Source organism: Dipodomys spectabilis, unplaced genomic scaffold (assembly GCF_019054845.1).
Source record: "Dipodomys spectabilis isolate Male_0828 unplaced genomic scaffold, ASM1905484v1 ptg000157l, whole genome shotgun sequence".
NCBI classification, from domain to species: Eukaryota; Metazoa; Chordata; class Mammalia; order Rodentia; family Heteromyidae; genus Dipodomys; species Dipodomys spectabilis.
In genome coordinates this window covers 596,431-619,065 of record NW_024870834.1, presented here as the reverse complement: position 1 = coordinate 619,065, position 22,635 = coordinate 596,431, and the positions used below count along the sequence as shown (strand labels likewise).

The following is a 22,635-nucleotide window of genomic DNA, read 5'->3' as shown; positions in this document are numbered from 1 at the left end:
TGGGAGCTGTTGTCAATAAAATGTTTGATGGTGCTCAGTGGTGTTGTCTGCCATGTGTGGGCTGCCAATCTATCCGCCTGTGCGCCTGCCCAGTCACCATGGGATGCGTGGGCCACGGGCCTGCAGCTCCCTTCCTGGTGGACAAGCCCTAGCCAGTGTCTCTACTGTACAAGTGGTGCACCACGGCCTTGGCTGGGTCCATTCCCCTGGCCTCCCAGGCCACGGGAACCCTGCCTGTGACCTGCTGTTCACCACACCCACACAAAACCCCTGGAAGGCTGTAGGTGAGGGGGGCTGGGCCCCAGATGGGTTGTGTGAGCTAACAGCGTGGACTGGGGAGCCAGCTGCCTGTGGGCATGCCATGCACGGCGAGGGGCAGCTGGGGCTGGTTGTGCTTCTGACAAGGCCCTCTCCCTGGATCATGTGACCTCCAGGGATAGGCTGTCAGGGCCAGGGCTGGCAAGTCCAGTGTGTGCCCACAGGGTCAGCACACAATAGTCCTCTGCTGGAGCTGGCTGATGCCTGTGTTTACTACGCTTGCTCAGATGCCAGCCTTGGCCTTGTCTTCCAGGGTCACAGTCCAGCGGAAGGGGCAGAAGACATGTAAAGGCTTTTTTCTTTTGGGTGGTTAATTGGAGATAAGAGAATTAAGGACTTTGCTGACCAGGCTGGCTTTGAACTGTGATCCTCAGATCACAGCCTCTTGAGTAGCTAAGATTACAGGCATGAGCCACTGGCACCCAGCTACATGTGGCTTTTTGATGGTTAATTGGAGACAAAAATCTCACAGACTTTCTAGCCTGGGCTGGTTTCCAACTGTGTTCCTCACATTTCAGCCTCCTGAGTAGCTAGGATCACGGGTGTAAGGCCATTGGTGCCCTGTTTCTTTTAGTTTTTAAGCTTGAATTCGCCAGGTTTATCCCAGAGTTCAAGACTGTGGGATGCCCTGGCCCAATAGCTGGGAGGAGAGCACTAGCTATTAAAAGGTTTCAGTAATGTATCAGTGCTGAGCTGTGACCACATTGGTCAAGGCCACTTGTTTTAACTTTGGGAAGAGAGGTACTGGCTGTACTCTTGGCCACAGTGGGGTGATGGTGGTGGTGATTCAACTCCTGAACCTGCACTGCTGAGCAGCTGGTCCACCCAGCCCAGCCCCGGGCTGTCACAAACTTTCCGGAATGGACCCTGTACTTTCTCTATACACTCCAGTGTTAAGTACTAGCTCCCACTCTTTCCTGGTGTGTGTGTGTGTGTGTTTCCTAGTACTAGGGCTTTTGTGTGGGTTTGCTAGCACTGGGGCTGGATTCAGGGCCTGGATGTAGTCCCTTAGCTTTTAAGCTCCAGAGTGGTGCTCTACCACTTGTGCCACGGCTAGTCGTCTGGTGTTTTGGTAGCTAACTGGAAATAAGAGTCTCACAAATTTCTCTGCCCAGGCTGGCTCTGAACTACCATCCTCAGGTCTCTGCTTTCTGAATAGCTAGGATTATAGGCATGAGACACTGGTGCCTGCTTCTGCCCCCACTCAAGAGGAAGTGAAGGATCTGGGAGGGGCTGGCGGGCTCAGAATCTCAAAAGGGGGCAGTGCTGTGTCTTCCCATAGGGCTGCCTCTACAAAGTCAAGGCCGCAGAATCAGAGGCCAGAGCAAGGGCAGGCAGTGTAGCCCAGGGCTGTCTCACAATGCAGTTATGGGCTGGGGCTTGGAGCGGGCCTGAGTCACTGCTTCAGTGCTGTCTTAGATGATGAGCTGTCCCCAAGCTGCCCAGCCCCTGTGGGACAGGTGATATCTGTCAGAGCAAGGAAGGCCGCTTTTCTGAATGATCTTGACCTGCACCCCAGTAGCTGGCCGAACCTTTCATCATCCCAGATGGGTGGATTCTCTCAGGAAGCTTCAAGAAACCACTGATGGGCTGGGAAGGTGGCTCAGTGGTAGAGTGCTTGCCTTGCATGCACGATGCCCTGGGTTCGATTCCTCAGCACCACATAAGCAGAAAAAAAGCTGGAAGTGGCGCTGTGGCTCAAGTGGTAGAGCACTAGCCTTGAGCTGAAGAGCTGAGAGACAGTACCCAGGCCCTGAGTTCAGGCCCCACAACCAACCAAAAAAACAAAGAAACCACTGATTTTCAGCAGAATGTGGTGGTGGTGTAGAGCCCTGCAGCCCTCTTCTGCCCAGGCAGGCACTGGCTATGGGTGAGTCTCCTGCCTAGTGGCCTCGGACCCTGTTCCTAGGACCTGGTCATGAGACCACTGCTCGCCTTTCCTGTGAGGAGATGGAGGCTTCTCTTGCAAAGGCTGAGGCGCTGCCCACAGATGCGGTGGCTGGGTGGGGAATGCTGACTGCATCTGCTGCCATGGGGACTGGTGCTGCACTTCTGCACTCGTGACCTGGGCTTAGTGGAACTACAAGAAACATCAGTTGGGCAGGGCCAAGTGGCATTGAGCAAGGCCTCTGGTGTGGGTGATTCTTCACAACCAGCCAGTGAGTGGACAGGCCCAGGGGAGGGCAGGGGGGAGTGGGCACCAGAAGTCCGGCCATCTGAGGATGGGAACTTGGTTTCGCACCTAAGATTGAGGACTGATGATCCTGTCACCGAGAGGCCTTGGACTGGTTGTGCTCCAGAGGCCTCAGCTGTCAGCTCCCACCTGCTCCTGCAGCTGGGCCCAGCCCTGTGTGCCTTGGTGCCTGGGTGCTTTGCCACACAGCACCTCTGAACACCTGGCTCTCTCCCCTGAAAACCAGACAACCCCAGACAACCACTGAGCCAGACAGCCAGCACCAGGAGACTGGTAAGGACTTGGGCCAAGCCTGAAAGAACAGGCTCCTGGGAGCCTCCGAGCTGTGGGGCCACCCGCGTGTCTCTCCCTCCCCACGTGGTCCAGAGGGGAGCAGGCGTAGCACAGGCTGGCGCAGCAAGGCCACCACAAGCAGGTCAGCCTTTCCCAGACACTGCCACACGGACAGGAGCACAGAAGTTTATTCTGCCCGTCAGCAGCATGAGGGAAGAGCACTTGAGAATGGACCCTGTGCCTTCAGAGAGCGGTCAATTTGATCAGGGGCTTTCCCTGAGATATGGCTTCTGCTTGGTCAAGACTACACGTGGCCCGTGATTAGACGTGGCCCACCCACAGGGAAAACGCCAGGGCGGGGAGGGCTCCACCTGAGCTTTTCTCTCTAGCTACAGCCACCAGCCCAGGGCGAGACCAGGGCACTGCTCTGTGCTGACTTCCACTTCAGTCAAGGGTCAAAACAAAAGGATCTGCAAAAGCAACGGAGTGTCCTTAGCGACTCAGAGGCTGGAGTGGGAGGGCGCCATTAGGTTGATTGGACATGAAGGGCGGGGTCTGGCGGGAAGTTAGTATGCGAAGGGCCACGAGAGAGATTCCTAGAGTGTTAAGTCAACTGGAAAGTCTCCCCCACAAGACTCAGGCTAGTAGTGTTGATGCCGGGTGGTGTCTTTTCTTTGTGATGCTGGGGATGGAAGCCAGAACCTTAGACGTGCTAAGTATCTGCCCAAAGCAAGGTAGTTTCTTGCCAAGTATAAAGCAGAAGCTATCAATTCTATTTGATTTTATTTTTGGGGGGTGCATGAGATGAAACTCACTGTTTGCTTATTAAGCTTTCTGACATGAATTTTTCACTTTTAAGTTTTACAACAATGACATTTTGGTTCCATGTATGCATATATAGAATACTTTATTAGGGAGCCCAGGCTGGCCTGGAACTCTTGATCTTCTAGTCAGTCTCCTGCTGGGATTATAGACACGAACCACCACATCCGGCTTAGAACACATCTCTCTACAGAGTAGATGTTGGGAGTCTATCTGGAACCTAGGCTGATCCCAGGTAAATAGGCTTTGTGGGCCACAGAGGCTTCAGCCTGGGCTCTTGGTGGGAGAGACTCACAGCTGGGTTTTCTATCTGACCACACAATGCCAGAAGCACCTGATCACCCCCAGCGCTTGCTCACAGTCAGGAAAAACAGACATCATTGGGACAAACAGAATCCAGGACACACATGGGCTCACAGACCCAGCCCAGCAATTACTGCGTGACAGAAGCCTACGGGAGTGTGATTCAGTGGGGCTGGGATTACAGAGGAATTACGCATAGTGATATGCAAACAGAAAGTAAGTGTTACTGAAAATGGAAGGACAGCTGCCGGGGCGTCATGAACTCTTTCACCATCTCGTCGGTGACCTCCTTGCGCCGGGCCTGGTGCTCAGCGATGAGGGGCTGCAGGACATCTATCAGCGTCTTCTTGAGCTCGCCGGTGAGCATGGCTCCACTGGTGTAATCCTGTTTGAAGGAGTGGGAGGCCATGAGAGGCTGCTCTATGGCCCTGCCACACCCTCCCCAGACAGTCTGGGCTACTGTCATTGCTTCTGTTCCTTAAATGACATGTTTCATGTCTTTTTTTTTTGGTCTGGTTGTGGGGCCTGAACTCTGGGCCTGGGCGCTGTCCCTCAGCTCTTCAGCTCAAGGCTAGTGCTCTACCACTTCAGCCATAGAACCACTTCTGGCTTTTTTTTTCCTGCTTATGTGGTGCTGAGGAATCGAACCCAGGGCCTCATGCATGCAAGGCAAGTGCTCTACCACTGAGCCACCTTCCCAGCCCCAATGACATGTTTTTTAAAATGGTCAGGAGTTGGCTCTGCCCAGTAGCTGTGGCCTGCCCTGGACATAAGGGTCTCAGGGATTTTCCTGCCCAGGCTGGCTTTGAACCATGACCCTCAGATCTCAGCTTCCTGAGTAATTAGGATTATAGGCATGAGCCACCAGCACCCTGCTGGAGCTGCAGTTCTTTTTTTGAAACAGGGTTTTACCACGCAGCCCAGGCTGGCCTGGACCTTGTGCTCCTCCCACCCCTGCCTCCCAAGTGCTAGAATTACAGTAGCACAACACTGTACCCGCACTGCCCATCAGAATTCTATTCGGTTGCAGTCTGTCTGAACTTTTTGCTATTACTGCTTCAAATGCTTCTTATGAGGTTTTTTTCTTTTTTTTTTGGATAGGTTGTGGCCTTTTCTTATTCTGTGTTATTTCTTATTGTGACTGTTTAGAAGATTCTAAGCAGGGGAAAGCCTGAGGCGATGGCCCTGAACCGTCTCAGCCTTTGTTCCATTGGCAGGAGGCTGCTCATTATGTGGGTGCTGGAAGCATTTGGCTCAGTCACCAGAGCAAGGCACAGCCAGTGCAACATGGGCTGCGCCAGCTCTGCTGGTGTCTTTAACTTACATTTCTCCTTTAATGTATAAGATGAACTCCTACTCAGTTTTTGGTGCCGGTCCTGAGGCTTGAACCCATGGTATTGGGTGCCGTCCCTGAGCTTTTTTGCTTAAGACTAGTGCTCTACCACTTCAGCCACACCTCCACTTCTGGCATTTTGCAGGTTAACTGGAGATAAAGTCTCATGGATTTTTCTGCCTCGGCTGGCTACAAACCGTGGACCTCAGATTTCAGTCTCCTGAGTAGCTAAGGTTATGGGCATGAGGTGCCTTGCTGAAACCTTTTTATTTTGTTAATAAATAGCAGTTTGTATGTCTGTGAACTATCTCTTCATGGGATTCTTGGCCCATGTTTGAAAAATGTAAGTGCGTCAACTGAGTTTTATTAAAAAATTTTTTGAGGCAAGGTCTCAACATACTACCCAGGCTAGCCTTGAACCCCTGGGCTCAGTCAATCCTCCTGTCTCAGCCTCCTAAGAAGCTGGGGGCACAGGCTCTCACCACCATGCCCAGCTCCTCCTGCTCTTTCACCCTCCTTCAGCTGGATGCCTGGTCTTGAAGGCAGCAACTGAGAAGCTGAGTCAACATGAAAGGCCCAGGGCCAGGCCCAGGATCCCACCTCACCTTTCTGATCTGTTCCAGTTTGTCGTCATCCTCCAGGAAGAAGGTCAGGTACATGAAAGACACATCCACGTCACAATTGCCCCCAAACTGCCTGTGTTCCTCCACGGTGTCTCTTCCTCCGGAAAATGCATGCTTGTTGACCTGTACAGCGCAGACAGACTCATCAGTCCTGCTTCGTGCACCTGGAGGCTGGTGGCCAGGATCTCCATGCGGACATCTTAGGTTCAGGGGCAGATGTAGAGGATGCAGTTGGTAGGGGGCCTCAACTGTTTCCTCCACCAGGCCTGGTCTGTCAAACAGCAGCAGGGCTCATGGCATGGCAGTAGGGGCCTGGGAGGAGGGAAGATTGGCCTCCATGCCCCTTAAAGGAGGAGAGGGTTTTTGGGGTTTTTTGGTGTGTATTTGTGTGTGTGTCAGTCCTGGGTCTTGAACTCAGGGCTTAGACACTGTCCTTGAGGGTTTTTTGCTCAAAGCTAGCATTCTACCACTTGAGAGATAACTCCACTTCCAGCTTTTTGGTTCTTAAGTAGAGATAAGAGTCTCACAGACTTTCCTGCCCAGGCTGGCTTGGAACTGAAACACTCAGATCTGAGCCTCCTGACCAGCTAGGATAGGCAGACAATTTAAAACCTAACACTGACTGGGCAGAGATTTAAGGAACCATCGGAAACGTTCCTATAATGAACTTCATGAAAAGGGTGAGCCACAGGCACCCTTCAGGAGAGTGTTGAGCAAAGAGAGTGGCTAATCACCCAGCCTCAACACAGTCCTGAGAACATGGCTAGTGAAGGGAGCAGAGCTTAGCCAGTAGGAGGAGGCAGGAAGGGAAGGTATCTACTTCAAAACAGGCAAGCTTCAGGGGCTGAAGAAAACTCAGAAACCAACACAGTAGAGCCTGGCAAGGAAGCCACACACCTCTGGTCCTAGCACTCAGGAAGGTGAGCCTAGGAGTTCCAGACCAGCCCATGTCTCAAAACAGACAAAATAAGAAGTAAGAAACCCGAGGCTGATGGATTACGTCTATAAGCCTAGCTACTCAGGAGGCTAAGATCTGAGGATCAATGTGCCAAGACAGCCTGGGCACACAAATCCAAGAGACTTTTTATCTCTAACCAGCAAAAAGCTGGAGGTGGAGGTGTGGCTCAAGTGGTAGAGCTTTGAGTGAAAAAGCTAAGGGTCAGTGCCCTGGTCTTGAGTTTGAGTTCTAGTACTAGCACACACACACACAAAAAGCCCAAGTCCAGAACTAACGAAATGTGTTTTAGGAAACATCGAAGAATGGTTCCTGGGAGAAATTAAGCCAACCTAGTACTTAAAAATATCATCCTGTTTCTATTTTGTTTTTCAGTGGAGGAAAGGGCAGGTAGTGTTCACACTCGTTCATTCTGAGTTACTTGGCAAGTTTTCCAAAAAGCTCCCAGAGTGGTTTACTAAGTGACCACCTCCGCTCTTCTTGGCACAGCAGATGAGCGCTAGGGGCAAAGTCTTCAGGACTTTGCTGAAGGCCCTGCTCCCTTTCTGGGGTACTACTAACCCATGAGTCAGGGAGCTGAAGCTGAGCTGTGGGTAAAGCGTGGCTGGGAGTGGTGGTGGGTCTTAAAGATGGAAGGCTACAGTGAAAGTTTGCTTCACTATCCTTAATTAAGAACAAAGCTAAGGCAGAGGCTGTAGGTTCAATCCCCAGCAACCCCTAAAAAAGAAATCAGTGCTGGAATGTGAGAAAGGCACCATGTTAGGGAAGACTAAGGATGTGGTGCAGGCTCTAGGATGCCAAAGGGGGCCAGAGTGTGGCTCAGTGGTAGAGTGCCTGGCCTGCCTAGAATGGTGAGGCCCGAGGATTATTTGGTACCATGAAACAAGGCGCCAGGACCAAAGTCTACAGCATGGTGCCAGATGTGAGGGAGGCGGCCATGGCCGCACAGCACAGAGTGCCTGCCCCTGGAGCCCCATGCAGCACAGCCATGACAAACATCTTATCCCCATCAACCCTGAGCCCCATACTTTGCTTTCTCCCTACCAGTAAAGTGAGTAAGGCACAGTGTGTCAAGAGCCTGTTATATGTGGAGGGAGTGGTGGCACTCCCTGCCCTCCTGGCTCCTGGTAGAGCTAAAGAGCCATGAGTTGGGCCCCAGTGACTCACACCTATAATCCTAGCTACAAAGGAGGCTGAGATCACAGATGCGGTTCAAAGCCAACCTGGGCAGGAAACTCTGTGAGATTTTTTTTTTTGGTTGGTCGTGGGGCTTGACCTCTGGGCCTGGGTGGTGTCCCTCAGCTGTTCAGCTCAAGGCTAGTGCTCTACTACTTGAGCTATAGCACCGCTTCCAATTTTCTGGTGGTTTATTGGAGATAAGAGTCTCACAGACTTGGGGCTGGGAAGGTAGCTCAGTGGTAGAGTTCTTGCCCTGAATGCATGAGGCCCTGATTTCAATTCCTCAGCACCACATAAGCAGATAAAGCCGGAAGTGGTGCTGTGGCTCAAGTGGTAGAGCACTAAGATTTGAGCTGAGCTGGGAAGGTGGCTCAGTGGTAGAGCATTGCCTTGCATGCCTGAAGCCCTGGGTTCGATTCCTCAGCACCATAAAATGCAAAAAGAAAAAAAGCCGGAAGTGGCGCTGTGGCTCAAGTGGTAGAGCGCTAGCCTTGAGCTGAAGAGCAGAGGGACAGCGCCCAGGCCCAGAGTTCAGACTCCAAGACTGGACCAAAAAAAAATAAAAGATTTGAGCTGAGGGACAGCACCCAGGCCCAGAGTCTCACAGACTTTTCTGCCTGGGCTGGCTTTGAACTGCGATCCTCAGATCTCAGCCTCCCGAGTAGCTAGAATTACAGGCATGAGCCACTGGCACCCGGATCTGTGAAATTCTTATCTCCAATTAGGCTCTGTGAGATTCTTACCTCCAATTAATTACCAAAAAGTTGGGAATGTTGCTGTGCATCAAAGTGGTAGAGCACTAGTCTTGAGCACAAAAGTTTAGGGACGGTGCCGAGGCCCCAAGTTCAAGCCTTAGCACACATGTACACATACACAAAAGCTATGAGTGTTACCTTCCAGGCTCCTGGTGGTGCTAGAGAGCCATGGGTGCTGGTGGGGACTGAGGGCCTGACTCACAGGAAACAGAGGGGAAATGGGCTTGGGGCAGATGGGTGGAGCAGGCTAGGTGCTGGGATTCAGAATGATGCTAGCAGGAACAAAGATGGTAGACGAGGGAGACACACACCCAAATCTAAGTGTCTGTGTGTCTAGACAGGGGAGCCAGCCTGGACTCCTGACCCTCTGGGAGAGGACAGTCATCAGAAGTGAGCAACATATGTTTTGCAGAAAAGGGGGCTCTGCCTTTAAAACCACTGCCATGGAAGGCCCCACGTGACAGCCCAGAAGAGGAGCATTTCAGCTTGCAGTGCACACTGCCTACCTGTCACTTTCCAAACTAAAACCTTAAGCTCATGCAAGCCCTGTCTCTAGGTGGTGAAGCCAGCGTGACTTCCCATTCCCTACACAATGCCTGACAGCCCAGGTGTCTTTCTGAGAGATGGGAAGCTTTGTCCGAATATTTTGTCTAGTACAGAGTTCCTTAGACCTGAGGACCCTCCTGAGTGGTAGGAGTGACTTGTTTCAAGCCCCCTTTTTGTTTTGTGCCAGCACTGGGGCTTGAACTCAAGAGCTCTGCACTCTTTCTTACCTGGCACTATACCTCATGAGCCACATCTCCAGTTCTGGCTCCTTGCTGGTTAATTAAGATATAAGAGTCTCTTGAACTTTTCTGCTTGGGCTGGCTTTGAACCACAATCTTCATACCTAAGTCTCCTACGCAGCTAGGATTACAGGTGTGAGCCACTGGTACCATTTTCCAGCCTTTTTGATCCCACCTGAGTTGCTATGAATGAGGTAACTGTTGGGGCACCTACACTGCCTCAGGGTGGGGCCAGTCACCAGGAAGACCAGGTGATGAGAGGAGTAGAGGTCTGGAAACCCTGCCTCACTCACTACCTAAGGAGGGTTGGGGAGCTGGAGACAAAGGTCAGTAAAAACTCCTGGAGCTGGGTGCTGTGGTGCATGCCTACAATCCTTGCATTCAGGAGGCTGAGACATGAAGATAGCAAATTCCATGCTGATCTGGGCTTCTTTGGCAGAGACTGTCTTAGAAAAATGTCCAAAACAAAACAAACTCCTGGATGTGGGTTGTGTTTCTTTCTTTCTTTTTTTTTTTTTGGTCAGTCGTGGGGCTTGATCTCTGGGCTTCAGCGCTGTCCCTGCACTCTTCAGCTCAAGGCGAGCGCTCTACCACTTGAGCCACAGCACTACTTCCGGTTTTCTAGTGGTTTATTGGAGATAAGAGTCTCATGGAGCCAGGCGCTGGTGGCTCACGCCTGTAATCCTAGCTACTCAGGAGGCTGAGATCTGAGGATCTCGGTTCAAAGCCAGCCCGGGCAGGAAAGACCGTGAGACTCCTATCTCCAATAAACCACCAGAAAACCGGAAGTGGTGCCGTGGCTCAAGTGGTAGAGTACTCGCCTTGAGCTGAAGAGCTGAGGGACAACGCCCAGGCCCAAAGTTCAGGCCCCATGACCGACCAAAAAAAAAAGAGTCTCATGGACTTTCCTGCCCGGGCTGGCTTTGAACCACGATCCTCAGATCTCCGCCTCCTGAGTAGCTAGGATTACAGGTGTGAGCCACCGGTGCCTGGCTGTGGGTTGTGTTTCTTTGCTACTCTAAACATAAAAGTTCTTGTCCAGAATGCATGGAGCAGGGTTGGGAAGGTGGCTCAGTGGTAGAGCGCTTGCCTTGCATGCATGAGGCTCTGGGCTCGATTCCTCAGCACCACATAAGCAGAAAAAGCCGGAAGTGGCGCTGTGGCTCAAGTGGTAGAGCGCTAGCCTTGAGCTGAAGAGCTGAGGGACAGTGCCCAGGCTCAGAGTTCAGGCTGACAAAGAAGACTGACAAAAAAAACCCCAAAAAACAAAAAACAGAATGCATGGAGTTCGGCCTATGCACTGCTTTGCCCTGGTCACCTCTCTACCTGGCTGTTCTCCACAGCAAGAAGATGAACAGGTTTCCCTGAGTTCAAACCTGAGAAGGGGCTGCAGGAATTCTGGTTCATAGCTGGTCAGTTGGAAATTCCAAGGCTCCTGCTGGTACTAGCAAATGCTCCTGGGGTATAGATAACTTTACAAAACAATCCAGGCATTTGTGGCTTGAATGGTAGACTGTCTGTTAAGCAAGCAAGCTGAGCAGGCTTGAGGCATGGAATTTAAATCCTAGTACCTCAAAACAGGAACAAAAACCTTCTCAAACATATAGCAACTTCTCTGCTGGCAAGTCCCTCTCCCCTAGTACTTCATGCTCTGGAAGGTTCAGCCAAAAGTGAAAGAGAAAGAAAAATCCCCGATTACACCAGCTCCCAAGCCAGGGGAAGAGCAGTGGAGGCCACTTTCTGAAGGTCTGGGTTATAAAAAGCCCCCATTGTCAACCAGAACTTGTTTGGGACTTTCCAGAAGGGCTGGAGATGGGTGGTGACTCTCAGATGGCTCTATTACTTGTCTCAGAGGCACCTTCTGCAATCTTCCAAAGCACAAACACAGAGTAGGAGCCAAAGGTGACATCAGTAGTTATACAGATTTATGCAACCATTAAGAGTTACGTGTACGCTAGCTGCTCAGCACTTAACCACAGAGCAGGCCCTGAAAAATAATGAAAGAAAAGCTAATCTTTATGTCTAGCTTTCCTAGTGACTTGCAATTATCTACCAAGTGTCTGAGGTACACTCAGCAGGGTGCACAGACACTGGTGGCTCATGCTGTCCCCAAAAGACAGTTCTCTCTGGAGAACAGAGGCCTGGCCTCAGCAAGGGCTGCTCTTGCCAGAGAGATGCGCTCTGAGTTACTGGTGCAAACTAGGCCAAGATGATAATTCCCCTCAGCCTCACAGCAGAGGCAATAGCACCACCAGGTACCAGGAGGAAGAATGAAGAACAGAAAACACAAGCAAGGTACTTTACCTGGTATCTGGTTCTCAAGCAAATCCTTTCAGTGTTGGTTTTTTTGCGCTGTTACCAGAATTTAAACGCAGGGCCTCATATTCACTGGCCTACTGACTCATGGTGGGTATTTTATCACTTGAGCCATGCCTCCAATCCATTATTGCTAGTTAATTGGAAATGGAGTCTCACAGACTTCTGCCTGTGCTGGCTTTGAACTGTAATCCTCTAGTTCTTAGCCTCCTGAGTAGCGAGGACTATAGGCATGAGGCACCATAGTGAGAGCTGAGGCATTTCTATTGCCTGAGCACATCGTCATTAATTATGACTAAGGAAACTGCCAGGGCTTTGCTTCCAAAACAAAGTGTTGGTACAAAAGAAAATAAAAACTTCAGATTTTTATCCTAACAAAATGGAGTATCAACAGTGAAATAAATCATGTCTACTACCTCAGGTCTCAAATTCATCCACCGTGTGGGAACCTGGCTGCTAGCTGTGGACCAGAGCACTGGTGAATGTGTGTGTTTATAGGCACATACACGTGTCCACACAGACATCTGCTCCTGTGGGTGAAGACTGCTTACCTTGGTCTTGATCTGCTTGGCAGTGTCAGTGAGGAAGATGGAAGAGTTGGGGTCGCTGGCACTCATCTTGGTCTGGGCGCCCTGCAGGGCTGGGAAGAAGGTCGAATGCAGCAGGGCTGGTTTAGGATAGTTGATCCTGGGGGCGACGTCCCTTGTCATCCTAAAGTAAGGGTCCTGTGAGGAGGAGAGCCTAAATGAGGATACTGAATCCGGGCCGCTTTGGCCAGTGAGCGGCTCCACAGGATTTTGGAGGAAACTCTCAGGTTCCCCTCTCCCTCCAGCACTACACCCCTCTCCCTCACTGATGGAGTCCGGCAAAGCTGTTGCCAGCCCCAGTTCTAGTCCAGACCTGGTCAATGGCACAGGGGATGAGGCACTGGATGTCCGCCCGGTCTCGGAAGATCTGGGGGAATGAGTTGCTGAAGGAGGGAGCGGCCTGCACCGCAGGAAAACTGATCTTCCCTGAAAGGAAGGAAAAATGGTTTCACATACAAGGCCACCTGCTGTTCTCAAATAATTAGCCCACTGAAAAGAATGGGCAAGAAAACGTCTTTCCCTGTTGCAAAAGGAATATTAGAGAAAAACTGAAAATACAGAGAGAAAAATCAGGTGTCCAGGGCTGGAAATGTGTCTTAGTGGTAGAGTGCTTGCCTAGCATGCATAAAGTGCTTGGTTTGATTCCTCAGTACCACATAAAGAGAAAAAGATGAAAGTGGCACTGTGGCTCAGTGGTAGAGTGCTAGCTTTGAGCAAAAAAACCCTCAGGGACAGTGCCCAGACCCTGAGTTTAAACTCCAGGACTGGCAAAAAAAAAAAAAAAAAAGTAAAAAATTAAAAAATAAAAAAAAAAATAAAATCAGGATCCCAGATTTGTATGTGTTTGCTCTCTATATTTCCTTCTATGTACTTTGGCTACAAGAACAACTGGTATTTCTCTGGCCCTTTTACTTGGTAATATTTACACACTTGTTTGTTTTGGTGGTAGTAGGGTTTGAACTCAGAGCCTCACACGTGGGCCACATTCCAGTCCCCTCCCAAGCTGTCATTAAACAATGTATCAGTTCTGGCTATTGAGCTGTTCCGACTGGGTATTCGAGCTTTTTATTTTTGAGACAGGACTCCATCTGTAGCCTAGGCTGGCTTTGTATTTGGAATCCTCCTGCCTCAGTCTCCCAAGGGAGACTATGTCCGATTAGGACACTAACTACAATGATTTTTTATTGTTGTTGTTCAGGTTCCCCCCCCCCCCCCTTTTTTTTTTTGGGTCCGGTCGTGGGGCCTGAACTCTGGGCCTGGGCGCTGTCCCTCAGCTCTTCAGCTCAAGGCTAGCGCTCTACCCCTTGAGCCACAGTGCCACTTCCAGCTTTTCTCTTTTTTTTTTTTTGTCGGTCATGGGGCTTGAACTCTGGGCCTGGGCGCTGTCCCTCAGCTCTTCAGCTCAAGGCGAGTGCTCTACCACTTGAGCTACAGTGCCACTTCCGGTTTTCTGGTGGTTTATTGGAGATAGGAGTCTGACGGTCTCTCCTGCCCGGGCTGGCTTTGAACCGCGATTCTCAGATCTCAGCCTCCTGAGTAGCTAGGATTACAGGTGTGAGCCACCAGCGCCCGGCTTCCAGCTTTTTTCTTTTTGCTTATGTGGTGCTGAGGAATCGAACCCAGGGCCTCATGCATGCAAGGCAAGTGCTCTACCACTGAGCCACCTTCCCAGCCCCTTAGATTCCTTTTCTTCTTTTTCAAAGCAATACAGATTAAACCCAGGGTCTTGAGCTTGGTGTATTTGCCGCCTGAGCTATACGCCTGTCCTTTTTATTTATTTCATTTTTGAGACAAAAGCTCACTAACTTGGCACTGGCTGACCTCAAATTCTCCCTCCTCCTGCCTGTGCCTCCTGGATAGCTGCAGTTATGGGAGAGCACTGCCATACTCAGCTTGTTTCTGATTTTTCCTCCTGGTGGGACTGGGGTTGAACTCAGGGCTTTGAGGCAGCTAGGCAGAACTTGGGCCCTTGCACTTGCTAGGCCGGTGCTACACCATTTCAGTTGTGCCACCAGTTCTTTTTGCTTTAGCTGTTTTTGGGTTAGAGCTCCTGTTTATGCCTGGAATGGCCTAGACTTTGATCTATCTGGGCATCTGGGATACCCAGGTATGCACTACCATGCACAGCTATTGGTTGTCAACTGTCCTTGAACTCTAATCCTTTCAAGTTCTGCCTCCTAAGTAGCTGAGATTACAGGTGTGTTTCTGATCCCTTGAAGCCCTTTCGTCTATAAAACTAAGCTCCTCTTATCTGATCACCTGCACATTCATCCTGTACTGTGAAATGAAATACTGCCTGATTCTAGAGTAAAAAATGAAGTCCGTTAACATCATTAAACTCAATCATTGGGTATTGTTCTCTGACAGTGTTTTGTACCACTTCAGAAGAGACATCTAGTTTCTAGGATTCTCAACTATGCCAAGACCGGGCAGGAGCTGCCTAGGCCCCCAGCACCAGTGTGGAAGGTTCAGGGCAGTGGTGGCCTTTTCCAGACTCTCGGTCTGAAGCTCTGCACTCAAGAGCTTCCCGGAGCTCTTTATTCCTCACAGCTCTAGGGAGAAGCTCCATGTCCAAACGTACAAACGTGTGCGGTCAGGCTCAGATTATGTTGACAACCTGGCATGCATCGGGCAAGTGACTGAACCAGGATTCAAACCCAGGTCTCAGGCTTGTCCTCAATGAAGCTCACTGTGATGTGGTCCAACTAGATGCTTTCAAAGACACAGGGTTTATGTTCCAATTGCTAGATTGAATCTGACTGAATCACAGATGAAAAGCAGGAGAGGAGAGAAAAGAAGATCAGAAAGCCCAGCCATAGCTGGGCATAGTGGCTCATAACTCTGATCCTAATTAGTTGGGACGTAGAGTCTGGGAGGATCACAGTTTGAGGCCAGTTTAGACAAAAAACATTATTGAGAACCTACCTCAACCAATAAGCTGGGTGTGGTGGTACATACCTGTCACCTCTACTACATGGGAAGTCTAAGATCATGGTCTGAGGCCAGCCTGGGAAAAATCACGAGTCTTATTCATAAAATAATTAAAGCAAAAGTGGCTCAAGTGTTAGAATAACTGCCTAGTAAGCATGAGGACCTGAGTTCAACCCTAGTGCCACAAAGAGAAGAGAGACAGAGAAAAAGGCCCAGACGTAAGCCTCAAGGAAGTAAGAGCCTACAAGCTGTCTTGTATGGAGGGGAATGTAAACTTGTCCACTCAGCAGATGAATACCTCACTCTTCAACACTGTGTGCTTCAGTGAGGACAGAGCCACAGAAGGCAAGTCTGGAAGGAAAGTGAGGAGGGGTGGGAAAGGCTTTGGAGGGCAGCCAGCCAAGGCCTTCGCTCACAGGTAGGGAGATGAGGGTCTAGGAGGCAAAAACTTGGTAGCTCCAGTAGTGAGCAGCAGAGCTCCCTGCCCTCCACTGAGCCCCAGGGGACAGAGCAGCATCTGCAGGTGAATAAACTCTACCTCAGCCTTTCCTTCTTTCTCCAAAAACCGACGTGACTCAACTCTAACTAACCATTTACATTCTGGGGAAAGTCTTCTCTGGGACTTTTATTTAAATAGGTACACTGCAAATGCTAACTTCTCCCAGACAACTCAACTTTTGGGAACAGGTACTTTAAAGACTCAGCTGGGGTGGGGCTCAGGGGTAGAGCCCTTACCAAACACTCCTGAGGCCCTGGGTTCTACCTGGGGCAATGACTACCCAGCTCTCTGCTCTGCTCCACAGGAAGCGGCCCAAGCCCATGCTCATCTTGCTGGAGAGGGGTCCCCAGGCAGCAGCTGGCCCTCACCAATGCAGTCGCTGTCTGTGAAGCCGAAAATGCCTTTCACTTGGTTGAAGGTGACGTGCTTCTGAATCTTCACCACATTCTTATAGAAGCCTGGGCTCTGCCTATAGAGACAAGAAACTCTAGGTAGAGGGTGACCTCTATGAGGACAAGGTAACAGCTATGAAAACCAGATATGGAGCTGGGCACAATGGTGCCAGTCTGTAATCCCAGCTACTCAGAGGCAGATTGGGAGGACTGGTGGTTTCAGGTGAGCCTAGGAAAAAAGTCAGCAAGACCTCATCTGAACTAACAAACTAAGTGTGGTGGTATGAACTTGTAATCCTAATGTAAGACAAAAGAAGGAGGATTATGGTCTGAGTCCAGACAAAAATGTAAGACTCTATTTGAAAAATGACTTCAAGCAAGCACACATGCAAATAAACAACAAACAAACCACCAAAACCCAAAACCTGGATGGGGATGAGGCACGAGGCCATAGTGGCAGACACCCACCTGTATCTTAAGGATGGTGGCTAAGCATCGGCGGCTCACACCTGTAATCCTAGCTACTCAGGAGGCTGAGATCTGAGGATCACAATTTGAAGCCAGCCTGGGCATGAGACTCTTATCTCAATTAATTGCCAGAAAACCAGAAGTGGAGCTGTGGCTCAAAGTGGGAGAGTGCTAGCCATGAGCAAGAGTTCAGGGACAGGGCCCAAGCTCTGAGTTCAAGCCCCATGACAAAAAAGGTGTGAAGAAGCCACCTGCAGGTAGGTTTTGGCAGCAGCCAAAACATCTGTGGAGCTAACAGGAAAGGCAGATAGTAGCCAACCTGAAAGAGACTTAGGATGAGACTTGAACAGAGCCAGAAGCAGAGGCTGGGGCTGGCATAGAAAGGGCAGATCCGCCCGCTCAGGTGCTGTGTGGGGCAGCATCCAGAGCAGCAGGGGCAGGAGTCTCCGGGGCTTTGGCAGAGGACCGGGCGTTGCTCCCACCCCACTCATGTGTGCCTGGCAGCTGGTGGAGTGCATGGGAGGACAGAAGAGTGTGCTAGGCTCAGATGGTCTCCCCGCCCTACAGGATGGCCACGGTGGCTGACTTTTTTTCCTCCAGGGCTAGCCTCAACCTGTAATCCTCTTGATTTTAGCCTCCCAAGTAGCTGGAATGACAAGTGTGTGCCTCCATACCTGGATCAAGGTCTTATTTTTCTACCTTTATTTTGGTGATGCTGAGGATTAACTCAGGACTTCAAGCTTGCTATGCAGGCACCCTATCACCACTGAGCCACTTCACCAGCGCTTTTTGTGTTGGTTATCTCCTAGGTAGGGTCTCACTTTATGCTCGGGCCAGCATGAGCTATGATCCTCTCACTTCTGCTTCCTACTGTTGCTGGGGTTGATAGGTGAATCCCACTGGACTCAGCCATTGGTTGAGATAAGAGCTTCACAACTCTTTTTGCCTGAGCTGGCTTTGAAGTGCAGTTCCCAATCTCTGTCTTCTATATAGGGTTGCAGGCTGCTCACTACGCCTGTTCTAAGTCTTATTTTACTGAAACACTAGTTAGTAATAATTCTGGATGAATCTCAAGATCTGAGCAGCTTAAATTCATAGATTTTTCAGAATAAAATATGTTGAGCATTAAGTGGCTGATTTAAGAAACTAGACTGTGATGGAACTGTGCATATGAACCTTTCTTCTGTGAGGAAGTTATGCTGAGTGAAAGGACAGCAGAGATCTGTGGACTGCCTGATCCTGGAGAGAAACAATCGGGCAACAGGGATTCCTGAATAGTGAAGGAAGACCATATCAGATACCACCTGGTGGGCCTAGGCACACATTTTATATTTCTGCCAGTGTAATGATAAAGGCAGCTGCGTCTGGCGTTACTTAACAGCTTCTCTGCAGGCACTCAGATTTCCACTTTCCAAATTAGTGGTAAATAAGACCAATAAACAAGATCTTAATGTTTAAAAGAGGAAGAAAAGTATTTACTGCCATTCTGAACATGTTATATTTCACTGAGGTCCTGATGATACGATGTCTGCATCTATTTTTTTAAAAGGCAGCTGGGGTCTGGGAATGTGGCCTAGTGGTAGAGTGCTTGCCTTGCATGTATGAAGCCCTGGGTTCAATTCCTCAGTACCACATAAACAGAAAAAGCTGGAAGTGGTGTTGTGGCCCAAGTGGTAGAGTGCTAGCCTTAAACAAATGAAATTCAGGGACAGTGCCCAGGCCCTGAGTTCAAGCCCTAAGACTGGCAAAAAAACCACAAACAAACAAACAAAAGGCAGCCAGGCATTATTCCTCCTTACCCCATATATTCCAGGTCAGAAAAGATGAAAGTTTTGTTGACATCAAAGCCACAGGCGATGATGTCCTTGGCATTCTCCAGGGTGTAGCTGTATGCCTGGTCCAGCGTCAGGTCCTTCCACAGGTACTTCTCATCATCAGACATCTGGACAACCAAGGGCACATTGAATACATCCTGCAGCCACCTAAGGAACACAAGAGAACATAGCACAGTGAGCCCATGCTGTGGCCATATTGAGCATGTCTTGCAGCCATCTAGAGAACATGGCAAAACAAATGGCACGCTGAGCCATAGTGAACTCGATGCCTTTCGCCATTGTGAACGTGTCCAGTGGCCACCTAAGGAACACAGGAAGATGGAGGAACATAGACACTTTATCATATGGAAGAATACCACTTTGTGTAAAGATGCAGATCCTACTAACTGCTTGCCTACAAAATCACATGATGTATTCTAATACAACTGACTGGGGATAGTGATAAAATTTACCAGCACATACCAATTATGTGCCAGCTGATTTCACAACGTTACTTTAGAGCCTTTCCCTAACTTTCCAAGGTAGGAGCCCTCTTCCCACTGAGCACATGTGACATCAGCCTCAGAGCTATAGTGGTAGAGGACCACCTGAACAGGCAAGGGAGGGGGAAGGTGGCATGGCTGACTCCAACACGGTGATCTCCCATCATGCACCACTTTCCTGCAGTGTCTCAGAAACAGAGGCCATAAAGTGTCAGTGTCCTGACATCCTGGCCACTTGGGTAAACAGGAAATAGCCTCTTTTGGCCAGCTATGTTCAAAAGATAGCCTGTAAGTACTAATGGTGATTCACTAGCAAATGGACAAAAGTCAAAAGATTCAATACTTACTTTGTGAAAATAAATGGGATGAGATGACCAACATGCATTGCTTCAGAAGAGGGGCCCCTGCCCGTGTACAGATAAAATGGCTTCTTATTTTCATAGGCATCAAGGACTTGATTCATATCCCTAATGGGAAAAAGGAATCAGTCCTAAAGTTCATTTGGAAATGAAAAATAAAACAGGGACAAAACAGTTTTAATAGCTATAGTTAGTTATCTTTGGTGTTACAGTATAATAATGACAGGAAACTACCGGAATGGTTTTTGCTGGGAAGAGTTGTTTGAAAAAGATAAGACATGCAAGTTTGGAATAAAGGATCCAAAAGACGATATAAGCTGGGCGGACACAGGGACTCTGGAACTCACTCCAGTTTTGATGTGGGCATTTCTACTGTGTATTTTGTACACCTCCTGAAGGAAGGTTAGGGACACACAATCCAGTCTTGAGGCTCTGGAAACCCAGCAAAGGAAACTACAGGGTTCCATGCAGGCCTGAGCTGGGGGAGGAAAGGCTATTCATGTCCCCATCTGAGTATCTGACCTCAACCAACTTGAGACTTGGGGTCTTTATCTATGAGCCATTTGGGAGTCCACCTTCCTCCTTTGGGAAACACATAAAGGTCCTTCTTGTTGGCTAAGCGTTAGCAGTATGCATTAGAGCTGCTGGGCCTCTGTCTGGAGATCCTGAAATCTGAGGTGATACTTGGGAATATACATCTTGCTTGGTTTTGTTTTGAGGCAGGGTTTTGCTATATAGCCTATGCTGGCTGTGAGCTCTCAATCTTTCTATTTCAGCCTCCCTAGTGCATGTGTGTGTGCATGAGTGCGAGCGTGTGTGCTACCACACTCAGATGAATTTGAACATTAAATGAGCTTCCTGAGGGCTTCTGCTTAGCGAGCTATGAGGTCAACCAATACTCTTTGTGTACATGTTCTTTGTTTCTGGACAAAGTGTTCCAAATAAGAGGAACAGAAGCTGGGTGCTGGTGGCTCATGCCTATAATCCTAGCTACTCAGGAGGCTGAGATCAGAGGATTGTGACTTGAAGCTAGCTAGCCTAGGTAGGAAAGTCTGTGGGACTTTTATCTCTAATTAACCACTAGAAAACCAGAAGTGGCACTATGGCTCAAAGTGGTACAGTGCTAGCCTTGAGTGAAAAAGCACAGAGACGGTGCCTAGGCCTTGAGTTCAAGACCTATGACAAAAGAAAAAAAAATCCTTGGGGAAAAAAGAAAGAGGAACAGCAACCATTTTTAGAGGCCTGAGCAAGAACACCTGGTAACAACGTTCTACCAGGGCCTCCTCCAGTGCTGAAGCCATGGGACAGAGGGCTGGTATCTGGGCTGCTAAGACTATGGATGCTCTTCACTTAACCCTCAGTTTCCCAGGTATTCCATGAGGTTCAGGGCATTTTCAAGTTGAGAATGCACAAATGCCTCTAGTCCTCTACTTTCCTGATCTGAGAGCCCTCAGGACTATGACATAGAAGGAAACAAAGGTGCAAGGGGAGAGAGAATTGCAGAATGCCAGGAGAAAAGCTTTGCTTAAGATCAATGAAAGGCAAATCTTGTTAGCCACAATAAGTGGGTAACACAAATAATCAAAAAGGACACAGCTACTGACCCATAGGAGTAAAAAGATGGCTCGAGAATACTAGGAACACTGCAGGACAACAAATAGAGAACCAGAGAACCATGGTGAAACACAAACATTCCCAGAGAAACCGACCAAGAAGAAACAAATCTGAATGGATCTTTTAACAACCAAAGAGTAATAAAAGATCACTAATAACTAATATGCAAAAAACTTCCACAGTGAAAAGAGCAAGAAGTGGTTATGGTGGCACAGGCCATAATCCTAGGACTCAGAAGGCTGAGGAAGGAGGATTGTGAGTTCAAGGCCTGCCTGGGCTATACAGTGAGACCCAGTCTCAAATCCTCTCACCCTCACACAACAAAATGAATTTATTAAGATAGAACCTCATCATCTGCTGAGGGGCATCTGCACCAATTCATACTACAAGGAGGAATCTTTTTTGTTGTTGTTGTTGTTGGTCGTGGGGACTGAACTCTGGGCCTGGGTGCTCTCCCTCAGCTCTTCAGCTCAAGGCTAGCACTCTACCATTTGAGCCACAGTGCCACTTCCGGCTTTTTCTGCTTATGTGGTGCTGAGGAATCAAACCCAGGGCTTCAAGCATGCAAGGCAAGCCCTCTACCACTGAGCTACCTTTCCAGCCCAAGGAGGAATCCTGAAAACATGCGAAGTAAAAGGAAAGAAACAGAAGGCAGATGGCCTATCAGACCGTTTTTATGAAATTCCCAGAACAGACAAATCCAGAGACAGAAGGCACACTGGTGGTTTCTGGTGCTGGGAGGGGAGGAAATGGGAAATGACTGCTAATGGGATAGAGGTTTTGTTTTTTCCCATTTTCCTGGTCCTGGGGCTTGAACTGGGCCTGGGCTTTGTCTCTGAGCTTCTTTTGCTCAAGGCGAGTGCTCTATCACTTAAGCCACAGCAGCACTTCTGGTCTTTTTCAGTTTATTGGAAATAAGAGTCTCACGAACTTTCCTGCCCTTGGCTGGCTTTGAACCGTGATCCTCAGATCTCAGCCTCCTGAGTAGCTAGGATTAACAGGTGTGAGCCACCAGCGCCCATCTTTAAGTAGGAGTTTTTTGGGGTAATGCAGATGTTCTAAAATTAGGACTATACGCCTTATGAACTAACCAAAAATCACAGAACTGTATACTTAAAACAAGTGAATTTGATAATATATGAATTAAATCTCGGTTAAGGAAAAGACTGATTATAATCTGCCCAGGAAGTCGACTGAGCAGGACTGAGAGTTTTCTGCAGGTAGAAAGCTGGATTCTGTCCTGGGTGCTCTCCTGTGACCATGATAAACACGCAGAACAGAACAATCTGACCTCAGATCATAAATTCCATAAACAAAGGCTAGAGCCTGACCCAACCCTACAATCAGGAAGTGGGAGAGGCCAAAACTCTTTTGGAAAATGTCCAGGCCTTGATGCTTTCTGTGTGGAATTTCTGTTCGAAGGCAGGGGTTCTTTATGGCCCTGCTGCTTTCTCTTTCGATATCATTCAAGAGCAGGCCAGTACAATAGTAGGAAGAAGGTACTTAATTTCGGGAAGCTGACTATTTATTGCATGAGAAATACGGAACTTTTTGTTTTCATGAGAGTTTGTAATTTACAGCATACAATCAGCCACAATTGAATCTCACTCCG

At 49.1% G+C, this 22,635-nt stretch overlaps 1 protein-coding gene across 2 annotated transcripts in view; it reads right to left on the bottom strand.

The window, feature by feature from the left end:
* Positions 1–2,951: 2,951 nt before the first annotated feature.
* Positions 2,952–22,635, bottom strand: part of Wars1 (tryptophanyl-tRNA synthetase 1) — a 35,933-nt gene continuing 16,249 nt past the window's right edge. For both annotated transcript variants that reach the window (XM_042692552.1, XM_042692551.1), the window contains exons 5-11: positions 19,398–19,517; positions 18,533–18,715; positions 16,242–16,342; positions 12,757–12,869; positions 12,408–12,581; positions 5,849–5,989; positions 2,952–4,295 (exon numbers count right to left, since the gene is read on the bottom strand). In XM_042692552.1, the coding sequence (XP_042548486.1) occupies positions 4,134–4,295; positions 5,849–5,989; positions 12,408–12,581; positions 12,757–12,869; positions 16,242–16,342; positions 18,533–18,715; positions 19,398–19,517 (994 nt within the window). In that variant the 3' untranslated portion in view covers positions 2,952–4,133. The remainder of the gene's footprint in view (positions 4,296–5,848; positions 5,990–12,407; positions 12,582–12,756; positions 12,870–16,241; positions 16,343–18,532; positions 18,716–19,397; positions 19,518–22,635) is intronic.